This window comes from Leuresthes tenuis, unplaced genomic scaffold (assembly GCF_036924035.1).
Source record: "Leuresthes tenuis unplaced genomic scaffold, fLeuTen1.0.hap1 SCAF_4, whole genome shotgun sequence".
NCBI classification, from domain to species: domain Eukaryota; kingdom Metazoa; phylum Chordata; class Actinopteri; order Atheriniformes; family Atherinopsidae; genus Leuresthes; species Leuresthes tenuis.
In genome coordinates, this window is record NW_027325358.1 from 22,098,139 (window position 1) to 22,115,331 (window position 17,193).

The 17,193-nt window shown below is 41.5% G+C and overlaps 1 protein-coding gene across 1 annotated transcript; it reads left to right on the forward strand.

Annotated features, from left to right (window-relative positions):
• The first annotated feature begins 5,692 nt into the window (after positions 1–5,692).
• On the forward strand, positions 5,693–17,045 carry lonrf1 (LON peptidase N-terminal domain and ring finger 1). Its single transcript, XM_072385091.1, has 12 exons — positions 5,693–6,454; positions 8,548–8,663; positions 9,433–9,555; positions 11,684–11,878; positions 11,992–12,205; positions 12,328–12,433; positions 12,535–12,649; positions 12,754–12,875; positions 12,977–13,135; positions 13,275–13,437; positions 13,665–13,817; positions 15,127–17,045. Exons 1-12 carry the CDS (start codon positions 5,857–5,859, stop codon positions 15,283–15,285), a joined length of 2,223 nt encoding a protein of 740 aa, XP_072241192.1. The 5' UTR covers positions 5,693–5,856; the 3' UTR covers positions 15,286–17,045.
• Positions 17,046–17,193: the final 148 nt, after the last annotated feature.

Genomic DNA, 17,193 nt, shown 5'->3' on the forward strand with positions numbered 1-17,193 from the left:
TTGAATAAACTGTTCATGGCGTTGTGCACCAATGTGGTAGTGCGTGTTTTTCTATTAAATGCTAAAGTAACACGATTCGCTTGTGTGACTCCCACCTTTGTCTTCCTCAAAGTACAGCTTGCTTAACCTGCACAGCACACAAGTGTTGAAGACATGGAGCACATCGCCTGTGATGGTGAGGAAATGTCTCAGGACAATCAACAGTGTTCTGACTGAGACTCACAGGTGTCGGTTTTACACAGTCCAACACTGCCCTCTTATGGCTGTGTATAATAAGAGGCCGTGTTGTCTGACTTTACATTCCACTAAATGCAAATTTAGGTATACAGTGGAAGTATAACCACCGTTTGGCTTTTTCTCTTTTTTGTGGCATTACAACCTGTATGAAAATGATAGAACATGTGTGATATAATTCGATTTTTGTTCCTCTAGTTTTACATAACAGACCTACTTTTTAAATGGGGAAAAACAGTATTGAAAATAAAGAAACATGAAAAATTGTGTGTGAAAATTGATTCTCTCTCTTTGCCTTAAAACCCTAAATTCGAATCTGGTGCTGTCAATTACCTTAAGAAGTCACACAGTCACCTCAGTTAAGTCCACCTGTGTGCAATCTGAGTGTCCCATGATCTGAGTAAATCAACACTGATTGGTCATAACATTATCACCACCTGCCCAATGTTGAGTAAGTCCTCCTCATGCTCTCAAAAGAGCTCTTATCAACCAGGGCATAGACAAAGAGCATCTGAATATGTGCTGGAGTGTTTGATACTGATAAGTTAGGTGTTAGCACTAGATCTTTTGGGCCCTATGGGTTGTGAGGTGGAGACTGTTTATCAGGCTTGATTCTCCCACATGTCATCAGGTTGGTATTTGGTAAAGGTGAATACCTCAGTCTCTTTCTCATGTTCTATAGGCTGTTGAATTGGTGGTAAGGGCTGCTACTGCAGAGGAGTCTTGTTGCCATATGGATGGGGGTGGGGCGGAGTTAAAAAGGTAAGCCTGTGACCATCGATCAGGGAAATTAATCAGAACAGAAAGAATCATGGTTGTTGTTTGATACGGACAAACTCGTGAGGAAAACCTGTTTCAGTCTTCCACAGAACTGTGCGTGGGAAGGACGTTCCTCTTTCAGCATGACAGTGGCTCTAAGATTACTGCTAAAACAACACACAAGTGGCTTAAAAGGTCACGTTTAAGTGTCTTGGGATAGGATCTCCTATACGTCATTTCGACTGAGAATCTGTGGCATGACTTAAAGTCTTAAACCAGCAGTTATCAGTCCCCTGGAACTCACCTGTGTTCCTCAAAATTGGTCATCATGAAAAAAAAAATAGAAAATGGAAACTAATGGCTTACGCAGGTTTAGATATGCTAATTCACAACTCAATTCGCAAGGGCCAGTCCTACAAACTGAGCATATATGTTTGAACCCGAGAACAATTTTGAATGCACCAAAAAAAAAGCCAAATTTAAACCAGGTCACATGCAGGTGCGGATATCAGAAAACTGCTGTTTTCATGCCCACTCGCTCCCGACCTTTAGGGGGAGAGAGAGAGAAAAAAAACACGCATTTTGATAAGATTAACGTCTCAGTTGAACACAACTGCTGGTACTTAGCTGCTGCTGTTTTGTAGTTAAACAATTTAAGGAAGGAAAATTCTCTCCCGGTACTCTGGCTTCCTCCCACCATCCAAAACCATGCATGTTAGGTTATTAGGTCTCTAAATTGTCCTTAGGAGTGAGTGTGAGCGTGCATGGTTGTGTGTATCGTTTGTCTCTGTGTGGCCCTGTGATGGACTGGCGACCTGTCCAGGGTCCAGACCTGTCCGCCTCTCCCCCAGTGACCGCTGTAATAGGCTCCAGATGGTGGTGCTGAACAGATTCAAAGCAGAAATCCCCAGACTTAGTGTGGATAACTGATATTGCCCAGGATGTGTCTTGCAACACATTAAGAACAACTTATGGACAAGGTTAAAAACCTGATTTCTTTTTTTCATATACCAGAGAGGGACTTTGCTTAACAGCAGCAGGACCGGCTTGAGGGAGCTGGAGAAGTTCTGCCTTCAGGAATAAGCTAAACTTACAGAGACATACCAAAGGAGACTTGCTGCTGTAACTGCAGCAAACGTATTAACCTCAGGTGGATGAATCCTACACATGTTCTGTTTCTGGGGAAGTCTCGTTTCTGTCACAACTGAAAATAATATGCACCTTCCTTGTGAATTTAACTTTTACCATACATTTTTTAGTAATAACAGGGGTACTCAGAAAGCAAATCCTCCAAGTGCAGTGGTCATTTTCTCTGAGAAGTCAATGCAACGATCATAACACTGATCAAAAGACACTTGAGATCTTCCCATTGTTCACTGTAGGGTCCACTAGATCGCTGTGGCCCTTTAATCACTAGATGGCAGTATTTATCCAATTATTAACACAATTATGTTCTGAGTTTCTCATAAGTTTCTCAAAGCATCATAAACAGACACACAGACAGAGGCAATGATTTAAAAAAAAATCCCCTTCTTTGATAAGACTTATAGTTAGGACTCATCACTGTTATTATCAACAATAATTCATTTTAACATTGTAAAATATCAATAGAAAAAACAATTTAAAGGTATTTGACCGTAGCGATAAAAGTTTAACTGAGCCCAATGATCATTTTCAGCCCTATTTCTACAAGACAATCAGATGAAAACATGAACTTTATAGTCGGTTTAAACTCACAACTCAGATGACATCAAACCTCTCCTTCCATGGGAACTGTGCAGTGTGTAAAGCCTGGATAAAGGTTTCCATGAAGGCTCAAATGCACCAGACATATTAGAACAACACTTGGTCACAGGAAGAATCTTATTTTACTGCACAACATCATGTTTTTGCATTTTTTGTTGTCATGCACTTCAATGATACTGCTCATACTTTTTTTTTTTTGACTGGTCAGTTGTCAGGACATTCTCAAACTGAAATTACCACCTTGTGGTTATGTGATTCTGCCAACCAGTCAGATGTTTCCATTTTGCCTATTAACGGGAGCTGCTCCTAATTCGGGTTGAGAGTCCAAAAGATGGAAAATGTCATTTGCTGGACAGATTGTGAGGCAAATTTTCAGTTTGATAAAGAAAGGTCCAAAAAAAGGTTTGTTGTCCTCGTGTCCGCTGTATGGGAACGCAACATTTGTATCTGTTTAAGTCCAGGCAATTAAGCTTGTTGTATCAAAATCTAAAGCTGTGTTCATCAGGGTAGACTGTGCATCCTGGTGATGCTACAAAGAAGCCGTGGATTCTAAAATGCAGAGGTTCCTGCAAGAGTCTTGGAGTGAAAAACCAAGATAAATGCCATGAAATATGGCCACAACCATGAGTGATAGCTTTGAAAAAAAAAGGCCAGAAAAAGAGTTTCTGCAACGCATTAAGCTATCACAGTCAAGCTGACTTTTGACTCCATTTACAGAAAATGATTTAACCACATAAAACTAAAAATACAAAAATGAAGACAACACAGCATTTTAAACATCCCATCTGCATATAACAACAGACCACAACAAAACATTTTAGTAAGCAAAGATGTTTTATAGCCACAGAACAAAACTGTTTCCTGGATAAGTTGTTGTCCTTGTGGTTGGGTATGTGCTTTTTCTGTAATTTTGCTGCTTGTGCGTGCGCTTCTGTGCCTCAGGGTCAAAATGTAATGAGTTTATCTCTGAGCCTAAGTGGATATTTGTGCCACGTTTACAGAAATTCCCTCCAGGCGTTCCCGAATGATTGAATTCACAAGAACGGAAAAGACAACCTGAAAACAATAATGTTTCTGTTGGTGTAGTGTGGTAAATGGCTGCATTTATATATGGCTTCTCTAGTCTGGTTGACCACCCAAAGGGCTTTACAGCACAAGTCACATTAGCTCATTCACACACACACACATTAACAGAAAGGTTCTGAGTCTTCGTATGCCATGCTTTTGCCCCTCATCACCCACACGTTCACACACCAATGAGCACATTGGAGCAAATGTGCGGTTCAAGGACACTTGACCAGAGATCACACCACCACCTTCTGACAATCTCTATTTGCAGAGCCTGCAAAAAAAAGACTGAACATGATTGAGATGTTTGAATTCATATCGGAGACAAGAGGACAGGGTCCTACTAAATGTTATTTGTAGCCTCTTGTCCTGTTTTCACACATATTAAAACATATTAAACACTTTTACTATACATTAGTCTTTTAATATACTTATCTGCTCTTGTGAGGACTTCTTTTAGTTTTGCCACTTTTGAGCTTCCTTTTATTTGACATGTTACTCATTGTAGGCTTCAGGAGATGACAAGATGGAAAGTGACAGTAAGGGGCACGTTGTGACAGCAAATCTACCGAGAACAACTCATGTGTGAAGCGCCACCGTTTCCTAAAAGTTGAACTCAAATGATAAAAAAGACAAATTCTAAAGATACATTTACAGAAACTGCAAAGACAGAAAGCATTGGCTACAGAAGATGAGAAAAGATAAGTGCTGCTTAAACAGAAGGTCTGAACGCTACAATTAGTTCCATCAGGCGGGCTCATTTGAATACAACCGGCAACAAATGGTTTGCCCACTGAAGCGTGACCTTCATGAGAGAAACATTCACCTTTAGGACAAATGACCAGAGCCAGCTATGTCATTTTAAATTCATGTCAAATTTTTTTCAACACCACGGGGACAAAAAACTTCACCAAACATGCTCTATAATTTCCACTTGCTCAATGCAAGATGCTGGGACAAAAGCCTGTACACCACCATATATAATGCCACTTTTTTTTTCTTTAGTTGAGGATTTTGCTTTGCATAACTACTATTACCCAGCATTCCATGCTCCGTGCCCTTTGAACCTCAATTAGTTTTTTGTAATCCTAACGAAGAACTAAGATTTTTTTTTTTGGGGGGGGGGGGGGGGGGGGGGGGGCACACAAGGTGTGTGTGATACTATCTTATTCTTATTTTGGATTTCTCCCACTGAATAACGGTACATGAATGAATAACGGGGGATGAATAACGTATTTTTCTATTATATTCCATTTCTATTCTTCCATTTTCATTTGTTTGTTGAATTATTAACATTGAATTATTAACATTGTAAGTAAGTAGACGTAAGTCGGACACCATATAAGACGTGAACGTGCTAAAAACGATGTTTTCAACGATTTCCCTCTCTTCTCACTTTTCATTTTGGTCTTGTTGTGGTAACATTTATAAACCTCGATATTTTATTATCATATCATAGCAGTGGCTTAGCTTTTTATGTGTGCGTGTAAAATATGCTCAAACAAATATCAGACATTTAATCAAGTGCTGAGAAGAAAAATGCCAACGAATGAGAGGGTCATACATAAGAAACGCAGTATAGAATAAATTACATAAAATTACAGCAGAACAAAAAATGAAGGCGTTACAAAACCGTATTACAAAAGCAGTTATGGGTGAGTCTTCTGCGCATGTCCCCTGACAGACTTTGTAAAAAAAAAAATAGAGCCTTCTATCTTAACATATTAACGCCTAAAACTTATCGGTATGTAAAGGCGACCCAGGTCAGAGGAGGACATTGAAATCTGGTGCAGTTGGTCAACTTCACTGCGTCTCTTCCGTAGTTATGAAACATTCCAGCGCAGGTTTTGTAACAGAAACGTCCTGACCAATCACGGTCCGAGCCTGCTGTTCATGTGACCGTGATTTTCTTTATGTAACAAACGGGTAGCTGATGGAAAGACTGTCCGCTGAATAACCAAGGATCGCGGCAGCTACCGACATGTATAAGCACGTTGGCAGAAGAAAACCTAAATTTACATAGCATTTTACCAGCACTTTGATGCTATAATGTCGCTGCAACCGCAAGTGGTGGACGCGCCGGAGGAGCGAAGCGTCTTTTTCATCGGCGCAGACAGCGTCTCAGAAGAGGAAAACCACCATGAACTTATACTTCAGAAAGGCAACGCTCTGGCATCTGAAGACTGCCTCAAGGAAGCAATTGATTGGTTTTCGGCGGCTATGCGGTATGGCCCTGTGCGACCCGGACAACTTAGCACTTTCGTGGATTGTATCCTCCGCAACTTCAAGAGGAAAGCGCCGGGGCCGGATGCTTCGAAAGGCCAGAGCCGAGAGGCAGGAGAGGGCTCTGGGAGCGGGCCGTTTGACTGTCCCAGCTGTCATAGCTTTCTAGGTGAACCAGTGACCGTAGCCTGTGGACATACGTATTGTAGACGATGTTTACATCGGCGGCTGCTTTCCAAGTGTGAACTGTGCAGTGAACCGGTTGGTGGCCAGGAGAAAGTGAATGTAACTCTGTGCGGACTTTTAGAAAAATGGTTTCCCGGCGACCTGAAAAACTCCAAAACGCTGAGTGAAGTGGACGCAATGTGTAAAAGAAAACGCTACAAAGAAGCCGTGTCACTAGCAACCGATGTTCTCCGCTCAGGTGAGTGTCGCTATCACAACATTAGCAGGTGTGTCTTCTCGACTTTTAGCGAGTAACTTGGGCACATGAAAGTGTCACTGAGACGCAATGGCGTGATAGTAAGTGGGGAAACACGCGTGTATGTGGCGGTGAAACAGTCTGTCTATTATCCGTGGGCCGTGGGGGGGTTGTTAAGTTAAATGAGTTTTACTGGTCAATATTCCGAAAACAGTTAGGATGCTTCCATGCCACCTTCTTCCTGACTGCCCTGAACGGTGGTAGGCCTTGCTTACGAAATGGAACAAACTGGGCATGCGCACTCGGGGAAAGTTGCATAAGGCAGGTCGTGACACATACTGGGGCAGGTTTTGTAACTTATCAAAAGGGGGATGGGGAGACATCTTTATTTTGTAGTTGTTCGGGTTGTTACGAAGCACGGTTTCATAAATGTTTTCCAGGGGGATGAGCATACCCTTAGTGGGTCATGTAAGAGGCCAGGGTGGGCCCCGTGGTCCACACAGACACCGAGCATGGGCGGCAAGTTGGATTTAGTAGCATTATGCAACGAAAGAAACGAAACTAGGTCAACAGTGTGACATTGTTTTATAATTAACGTGTTTTGTGGCTATAAGTGTGGCAGGTGTGCATACAGTAATTGTTGGGAACACCAAAGATGAAGGACTTTCCTTCTCCCTCACCATGAAGCCCAGCACTGCCAACAAATGCTCCAAATGATTTGGGGAAAAACAGTTACTGTTTGACAGTAATATCGTGGTATGCCATTAAACCCAATAGCTGTAAGCAAATATAAGAAAGCTGTGGTGCATTGCTGCACAGGGTGCACTTTTTTTCCTCCTCTCTGTATTTTTTGTTGATGCCTCATGAACTTGAACTTAAACTTCAGATGGCCTCTTATTATGCAGGAAGGAACAATCATTTCCTGCCTTTCTTCTCTCTCTCTTTTTTTTTAATACCTCTGCACTGAAAATAGTCTGATCTTATATGAGGTCTGGAATATTACTTTAGATCGTCAAGAGATTAGATATCAAACTAAACGCTGAGTCCCTGTTAACCTCTTGTTACCTAAAGGCCACCAGTGGGATGAATGTATGGAGGAAAAAAACCTGGCCTGTTCCAATGTCTTCTGAGAACTTTAGTGACCTTGGAGAGGATTAATCAAGTAGTTGATTAAAAATGTTTCTAATTAAATAAATAATAAGTCAACAGTTTTCTAAGCACGTTCCAAATTAAAAGGAGTGTTTTGTCTTTTGTACCATTTTACTTATCCAATGGGTCACCTTGACCGTAATAATAATAATAATAGAAGGCCTTGTGGTTGTTTTCTGACATTTGAATGATCAAATGTTTCAGTAGCAGAGTAAATAACTGATAATACAATGAGGAACACTTTTTTTACAGATACCTCAGTTGTTATTGACCATTGTGGCCCACAGTGCTGCCAATGACCAGAGTGGCAGGACAGAATGTGACACTTATGAGTGCTGTACTGACCTTCTGGTGACCGGGCACACGGTTGATCTTGTTGACATACATGAGTAATTGAATAGGACTCTAATATTTTCACTGAAAAAGTTATTGATACTGTGCAATGTACTGATAGGAGGGGAATGCAACTCAAGACAAATTAATTAAGATGGAATGCATTTCAGCTTTATATAGCAGCTGTCAGCCTACAGGAAAGGTTGTTTTCACTGTAGTTAAAACCAAATGGGATTTTTATTTTATTTTTAACAAAGTTGATGTTAGAAATAAAGGAATCTACTGATCTCTTGTTGTGCTCTAAATGCTTATGCAACTTATTTTTCGCTCTATCTGCAGAGAGTTCATTGACACGGTTATTGTAACATTTGAGGGTATGATGTGATTATGCAGTGAATGACTTGCTGAAAACAAAAACACCCTGTCCTACTAAAAAGATCAAGGAGTTCTTATGAAAATCACATACAACTTATGGCCCAATAAATAAAGCATTTTTTTTAAATGTCTTTTCCGATATTGACCAACAGTTGTATGATTTGAACTCTTTTTTTTTCTTGGTGATGAATGAAATAAAACTCCTTTCTAACCACCTGTGGCATCTCTTTCTCTTGCAGATCCACACATGATGGCCGCACGACTGTCTCGGGCGGAAGCGCACATGGGCCTCAAACAGTATCGACTGGCTTTTGAGGATGCAGAATTTTGTTCCAGGTCCAGCTGCTCTGCTGAAGTAGGTCACCCATTCATACAGCAGAAACCAAACGAATTACAAAGAAATAACTTCTGCGTGACCTCTTGCTAACTAAGATGCAGCATATTTGGAAACATTTGCTGTGATTACATCCTTTGGCCATTGCCAATCAAACTTTATTTCCTAACGTCTGTCATGTGTTTATCTGTTAGGGAGTCCATTTTGATATTTATATCAAGTCAAATAGCTATTTGAGGGCCGCCGCCTTCAAAGTTAAAGCCAAGGAGGGCTTCATGAGTTGTCATTGGATCCTAGTTATGTTATTGACCTATAAGTCATAGGCCTGTTTTGTCAACATCACAGAACAAAATGGATACATGACTCGGCTACCGAGTTCACCGAAAGCTGGCCTGAGGATAATTGGGTTTATAGTGAGCCTGTCTGTTAATTTACGTGTATTTGCAACACACTCTGTGCTATTTTTGGTCTTTTATCTGTTGGGGTGAACAAGTTCCAAAAGAGTGTCACGTCCAATGACGTTTTTCTCGACCAGAGCTGAGAATGCTGAGATTAAGGTCAAAACCATTAATGACCAGTACGTCCCAAACGGGAGGCAGCATGTGTGTGTTGAATCTTAGTGTAATGCGTGTGTGTATATTTAAGAAGCTACATCCAGTATTTTTAAGTTTAATGTGTCCCTTTCCAACACACCAAAAGGGAATTACTGGTTCCATGTGAATACCCCGATGTAAGCCTAGATGTTGACACCGAGGTAACATTTCTTTTTTTTTCCTCTCCACCCTTTCAGGCTCTGTTCAGGAAGGCTATGGTGCTGCATGAAATGGGTCAAGTGGACGAGTCTCTCCAAGTCTTCCTCCACTGCCTGACTGTCGATGAGGACTTTCCTGGTGCTAAAAGACAAGTGGAAAAGGTTAGAGATTCATCTGGTTGTGTTGAAAAGGAAGTATTTGACCCTGCTGTCATGCCGAAAGTGAATAGTTAAGTTGAGGTCGCATACTGTTGATGTTTGTTGACTCGAGGAATCTGCTCCGGTGCACTGCAAGCCAGCCCGGAGTTCTTAACATTACGTCACTGCTCCAACGACTGGAGTTACATGAGCGTCCCACTTCTCTTAATAGAAGTCGGGAGCATAAAAGCACAGTCGTTTGCTCTGTTTTTACGGCCTTCGTCTGTTGCTTTGCAACATCGACTCGGCGGACAATGTTAAGATCACGTTAAAGGTTAATTGGGTGAAGAGCATGAAAGAGATGTTGCTTTTCTAAAGCAGCCTGATGAAATGACCTCTTCTACCTCAGTTTTTTAGAAGGATTTACATTCACATTGTCCTCCAATGTCACAGACGGTTTAACCTCCACCACCCTTGAGGCCCTTGCACGAGGTCTGGTCGTATTCATAATAAAACACGATGGTGAAGGTGCCACCTTGTTGCACTACGACTAATATGGATTTAACGTTTTGTTTTGCTTCATTTTTGTTGCAACAAACTTGGTAAACCTAGAGGAGAGAATTTTTGGAAAAGCTTCAAAAACATGATCCCTATTATTATTATGCAGCCGTTATTGAAAAGGAAGAGCAGCTGACATTTAAATGGTGCACTGGGCTGATGATGGGGAGACTTGTATGTCAGAATTGTCCCTGTTTCATAGAGGTAAATGTTCAGTTTGGCCGAGCTTTTACTGACTGGATTTAAGGAGGATTTTCATGATATAGCCATTTTTTTCATGATAAATTTAGCATGTAATTACTATTCTAGTCACGTCTATGTTTGTGATATCTGGGAAGAGACGGTTGACTAAATTAAAATGATTTTCATTTCCGAAACATTTGCTTTGGGAAGGTGAGGATTTGGCACACGACACCTCGGGTTCAGATTAAGTCTGAAGGCTTCTTCTTCGTTGATTTTAAATGCAGTCTGGGTTTATCTGGAGAATAAATGGCGTGAGAATCCCTCGCATTAAATGATAAAAACCTTATTTGTTAGTCAAACCAACAGCAAACTTTTTACTAAAGCTGTGAATATCCCAAAATATGTTTCTACATCTTTGTGATGGTCTGTCGTGTTGTTGCGTAACTCTTTAGTGGGTCAGGTCTTGTGACTCTGCCTATAATGGCATTAGTACCACCTAATAGACGGAACACAGACAGTATTGTAGTTATATAAGTGGCACACATTTAAATCATGCATTTTCAGAAGGGGGGGGGGGGCATTCTTGGCAGAGGAAACAGTCTACACAAGCAGACATTAACCACCTGGCCACATTTGAAGAAACTTGGTGGAAAGGTGAAGTGTGTGTGGGGGAGCCCATTAGATTTTAATGATCACTATTTTCTCACCAATTATCATTTTGTGTGACAAGAATCCATTGTGCTGTCGCCAATGCAGAAAGTTTGTGTGGTCATAGCGGAAGGAACTTTGTGCTGGTTTCCATTGGTGTAAAGATAATAAATTGATTAGGCCTTTTGTCAGTGGTTCTCTGTTATATAGCCCATGCCCCGCTGATCTTGAAAAGACCCAGCTCTTAAATTGGCCATCAGTAAGCATCACAATGGGAGCTGTTAAACCTAATGAGTGGATCATAATTTTTACTCTTAGCCTTTTCAACACTGGGAATAATGAGCAAAGCGAAGTAATGAAGATGATCGCCTCTCCTGTCGTTGTTACCTCAGAGGTTTGACAAAGTATTTCAATTATACCGAGCATTTAGTGATAAATTAGCTGAAGTAGTAATAAAGGCATACAAATGAAAAGTAATATGATAATGTCACCAACTGCTGATGTTCTTTCCAGCCCAGGCATCAATTTCAACACCTTCATTAGTAGTTTTAACCTCAGACGTTACTGCTTTATGAAAAACAGCTTCTTTGATTTATTACAGATGTTGGGAACCAAATTGACTGTCTCCCATTAGATAAAACAAGGCCTTGTGGAAATGCGTGTCTAAGTTAGTCTGGTCTGTCACTGATGCCCTTTGATGACTATAAATTCTGCTGAAACTTGATCGTGTTCAATTCCAGTGACGTGCTGATCCTTTTTACAGATCTTGTGTGACCTGCTGTCCCCGGCCGATGGGAATGTTAAGGTTGGCCTGAGGGAAACTACGCAGAACACGCTGCCCCACTTGCGCAGTAAAGCCCTAGTGGCAGATGCCCGTGTTCCAGCCAAGAGCCCTGTTCAGAGACAACATCAACAGCAGCTCCGTGCCACCTCTGCACACAACGTGGACAACCAGGAGGTGCCAAAACACTGAATAAAGATGCTAGAGACACATAGTTTTATAATTGATTGATTGAACAAAAAAAAAAACGCTGCCATAATCTCACCTTTTGGTCTTCTGTCATCATCCAGAAACGCTGGGAAAGTGTGGAGCGCCCCGGTCTGAGCCGAGCACAATCGCTTCGAATGCATGGCTCTGGCAGTGGTGAGGAGGGACTTAAAAGAGTTAGCTCTGCTCCTCAGCTGGGCGACCAGGACAAGGGAAGTCTGCTGAAGAGGAAGCTGTCTGTGTCAGACATGGAATCCTATGTTGTGGACAGTGGAAGTAGCAAACATAAAAAACAAGGTTGGTTGCCAAGCCACAGCAGTTCACTTTTGCCAATCTTTCCACACCATGTTATTGCAGGAAAAATGAAACTTAACTCGGCTTATTACATTTTTTTTCCCTCTCCTCTGAATGCCTTTAAGGTGTGGAAAAAAGCTCCAAACAACAGACTGCCAAAGCAAACACCAGCAGAAGTGTTCCTGAGGATAAGTTGGACCCCAATGACCTGGAGTGTTCCCTCTGCATGAGGTAAGGACACACCAGCACACCACATGCACAGTTACTGCCAGCTCAAACCGGAGCCTGCACACTGGACTAAACTGATGATTGCATCTCTCGTATCAATGCAGATTGTTCTACGAGCCTGTGACTACACATTGCGGTCACACCTTCTGTAAAAACTGCTTGGAGCGCTGCCTGGACCACACTCCCCAGTGCCCGCTCTGTAAAGAGAGTTTGAAAGAGGTGAGAAGGCAATCGTAGCGTGCCTGAAATGTAGCCGTCAGTCTTCTTATGTGGCCACCATGGCGTCGTGTTCCCTGTTGTAACTCTTATCCTGCTCTCTCCAGTATCTAGCGTGCAGGAAGTACACGGTGACAGCTGTCTTGGACATGTTAATCAAACAGTACTTGAGTCAGGAATTTGCAGAGAGGACAAAAACTCACGTGGAGGAGACCAGAGAACTCTCAGAGTAATAAAAACCTTTTCCATTCCCTCGTCTCGACATTTATCTTCAAATGTTGTTCACAGCAATTTTAACGGTCTCTCTCTTTTCTTTCTTTCTTTTTGTAGCCTGACGAAGAACGTGCCTATATTTGTGTGTACCATGGCTTACCCGACTGTGCCTTGTCCCCTGCATGTCTTCGAGCCACGTTATCGCCTCATGATTCGCCGCTGTATGGACACCGGCACGCGGCAGTTTGGGATGTGTATTAGTGATCCTCAGAAAGGGTGAGCATGCACACGGGCTTTTTTTTTATTTAAATTTTTTTGGTTCCTACAGCATCTCTGCTTGTAAAGCAGTTGCCCCCAGTCTTTGTGGATTTTCTCTTCATTTTACTGAGATGAGCCATTCTATCCATTGGTGCAGGTTTGCAGATCATGGCTGCATGTTGATCATCAGGAGTGTTCATTTCCTCCCGGACGGACGTTCAGTTGTGGATACTATCGGAGGGAAGCGCTTCCGGGTCTTGGCTAGAGGACTGAAAGATGGTTACAGTACTGCAGACATCGAGCACTTGGAGGACAGCAGGGTAAGAGCCACGGCGTTCATTTACTAAACGTTATGCTACAGTTTGTTTTCTTTACGACCTGCTGTACAGGTTTTCATCAGAGGTGGAGTGTCACGTAATGCATTTATTTCTCTCTCTCTCTCTCTCTTGGGAGTTCTGCAATCGTAAATTCTTTTAATTATAAATCTTTAAGTTTAACCAAACAAGCACTGATAATGTAGAATAACTGCTCGATTCTCTCCTGTTAGGTGGAGGATGGAAACGAACTGGAAAAGCTACAAGAGCTGCACGATGCAGTGTACGAACAGGCTCAAGTGTGGTTCCAGAACCTCAAGATTCGCTTCCACAACCAGATCCTGCAGCACTTTGGACCAATGCCAGAACGAGAAGCTGACATCCAGGTACAGACCCAGCGGGTTCATGCTGTTACATGTAAAGATTTGCTACCCAGATAACATTTTGGGAATTATTGTCCCAGATACGTCAAGTATTGTTCCTGCGCCTGTCTTATATATATATATATATATAAGGGCACCAAAGTAGTATTTTTCTTTAAAACACAATGTTTTTTTTTTTTACTTGAACTGAATGCAAGACGGTCCTGAATCACTGGTCTTAAATGGAAGATTATCATGACACATTACCTTTTGGGAGAACCCACACTGACACACACTCCCCTGCCTCAGAGGTCGTAATTCAGTTGTCGAGTGTGTTCAGCTTTGACTCCATTTCAAAGGAATCGCAGCCCCCTTCTTAAGACAACCTCTGTGGAGAGTATTGACAATGTGGGCTAAAGAGCTTAAAGGGTGCCTCGTGCCTAATCTCTTTGGCCTTGTTACATCACAGCAGTGTCATGGAAAGAATCTCCTAACTCTACATGCGCAGACACACTAAAGAAACAACGTAGGAACATTGAGTTTTGGTGCTGTTATATAACCTCTGAACATGTTTGTCATCTGGCGACACGGAAATTCTTTGGTCCGTGACTTCTCTCGCGGTGAAACGTAGCAGACGTAGTGAACTTCCTTCCTAACAATCCTTGTTAAGCACGTTCTGTAACTGGCTCAGGCTCTCATTGAAAAGGGGATTGTTCTCATCTGTGGAACTGCAGATTACTGTAAACCGTCGCCTATCTGTTAACTCATTTGTAGGGCTGACTAATCCAGTCATCAGTTATGCAGTTATGGAGATGGAGGCGTTTGAGTATGAAACAAACAGGAAAGCTAGGCTTCAGGGGGAGGTCTGGACAAATGCTCAGTGTGTTTGCAGCTAATCGACGCTGGATGAGAGTTAATTTAAAAATCTATAACTTTGTGTTTTGTATTGGCAGATTAGTTTGAAACAGCGTCATGGATGACTGGATTTCATCCCAGCAAAAGAGCGCAGATCAGAGAGGAGCACAGACTCAGTAATATGATTAAGAGTAATGACTCGGTTGCTGCTGTGCAAGAGCTATGAAGTTATTGATTTCTCTGTGCATTGCTATTGCTTTGATCAACTTAATGCGCTGAAAAATCCGTAAATACCTAAATTCTTGCTATGATGCAAGGAAAGTGAACATTTTCTCCTCGATGCCGTGTTGCTCCAAACAAAGTTATCACACAGACCTGTTCAGACAGATTTGGAAGTAGCACTCGGTGAGGCTCAAGATGTCAGACAATGCATTGAAGGGGTTTTGAATATGTGTTTTGGTTCCTTTCTTTCCTCCAGGCAACTCCAAATGGTCCAGCTTGCTGCTGGTGGCTTCTGGCCGTTCTGCCCATCGACCCTCGGTACCAGCTCTCTGTCCTCTCCATGACCAGCCTGAAAGATCGACTGGTGAAGATCCAGCACATCCTCACATATCTGCAGAGCATCCCCAACAACTAGAGCTTCCCCACAACAAAGCCTCCATTTGGACTTTGATGAGACATTTAGGAAACAGTCAATCAGCATCTCACCGACTTCTGTCTCGACTACTAGCTTGAACGCATCACATTTCCTTTCACCGTTCTTTGTATGAAATCTACGAGTTTAGTGCAAATCTGCAACATCCTTAAATTGTGGATGGATAAAACCAGAGATAAGGCCACACCACCTCAGGGACACCCTTGTTGACGCATAATTGTTCTAAAAAAAAAATTGTTAGAAGGAAAAAAAAAATGCAAATAATGTAATCTGCTCTCGCGTTTAATGCAGTTAATTTCCAGAAGAACTTCCTTAATGAGTGTGGAGGGTGAAAAAATGATAGCACTTATTGAAAATAAGAGGGCAGAGTGTATTGTCAATGTTTTTTTTGTTTTTGTTTTTGTTTTTTTACGATTGGTACACGTGGAACTGAGGTGAGGAGTTTTTTTTGGTATCATCTCTGGTCAGACTAGTTAAACGGAAAAAAAAAAAAAGTTTTGTCTCCTCCTGTGTTAGTGGAGGGAAGGTCAAGTGATTCCATGAAATAAAATCCTAAATGCTGAAAGTCCAAAAAAAAAGCGATGGCGAGGTTTTCACACACTATTTACACGGCACTTTACAGGGATCCAAGATGCTCCAAGATTGAATCCAGTCTGGTTTAGAGGAACCATTGTGAGGAGATCTGTGCAACTAAAAGCTGGTGTATGTGTACCAAGCACTGATGAAAGTATTATGCTTTTCAGAAAAAAAAAGTTTTCTTCTCACTCTTTTCTCTCATGCTTAACACGCACAACTTCCATTGCTGCCTCTGCAGAGTGGCAAAGGACTTTCACGTTAGTAGATTGCGATAATCTGAATTTCTTCCTGTTTTTTGTTTACTTTTTTGAGTTTCTTCCAGGTTTTTTATGCGCAGAGTGTGACCCTTAAGTTTATTTTTATTTTTTTTTATTTGTTTTAGTTGAGTTTTTCTTAGTATTTCTTCCTGTGATGGCCTCAGGGTTGGCCCGCTCTTTCCTGGTTGGCGCACTGTTAACCTTTTGATAAAGAAGCCCTATCTTCCACATGTTTTTGACTCTCACGGACGCTGAAATTCCTGCAGGAGTGGAAGGATTTTTGCAGTGAAAATCGAAACGATTCACTTGCTCCGTTGTCATATTAAAACGCCTCCTTTGAACCAAACGTTCAGTTTCCCATTGAAATTTTTATTTATTTTTTTATTAGGGAAAAAAAAAAAGTTTGTACATTCTGACATTGATTTAATTTCAGAAATAATAAGGGGGGGCTCTTGCAATATGAGAAAACCAGAGAAAAACCCAAAATGTACACATCGAAGGGGATGAGTGTTAATCTTCATAAAAAGCTGCTCTTGTCTGCTTGGAGGAGAGAGGGGGTACCTGCAGTGCCTCAATCTGGGGACTGCATTTGCCTTACACCAATTTGCATCGTGGTTTGAATAACGCGATGCGTTGGCTTGGTTACCATTCCCTTTTTTTTGCCATAGCATGAATGTTTTTCCTTTTCATTATTGATTTCTCAGTCTGAGCTAACGTGTTCACGGTATCTGTAAAAAGATGAGGAACAAAAAAAAAAAAACCATTAAAAAAAGAAAAAAGGCTGTCATATGTAAACCATTTGTACAAAGGCTTTATTTTTCTTTTTTTTTGGGACAACTCTTGCTTTTTGCTCCAATGTTCTAAGTTATCGATTTTCAATAATAAATGCACTTTTTTTTTCCAACATTAGCCTTGGTGTTCCTTTCGTTTTCTTCACAAGTTTATTAGGAAACAAGATGAGCAGTGAAACATAGAGCACGTCTCTCTCGGGGACATTGAACCCGGTGTCTCATACAAAGTAACGCAGAGTACAAAAATAATATATAGATTCATATCA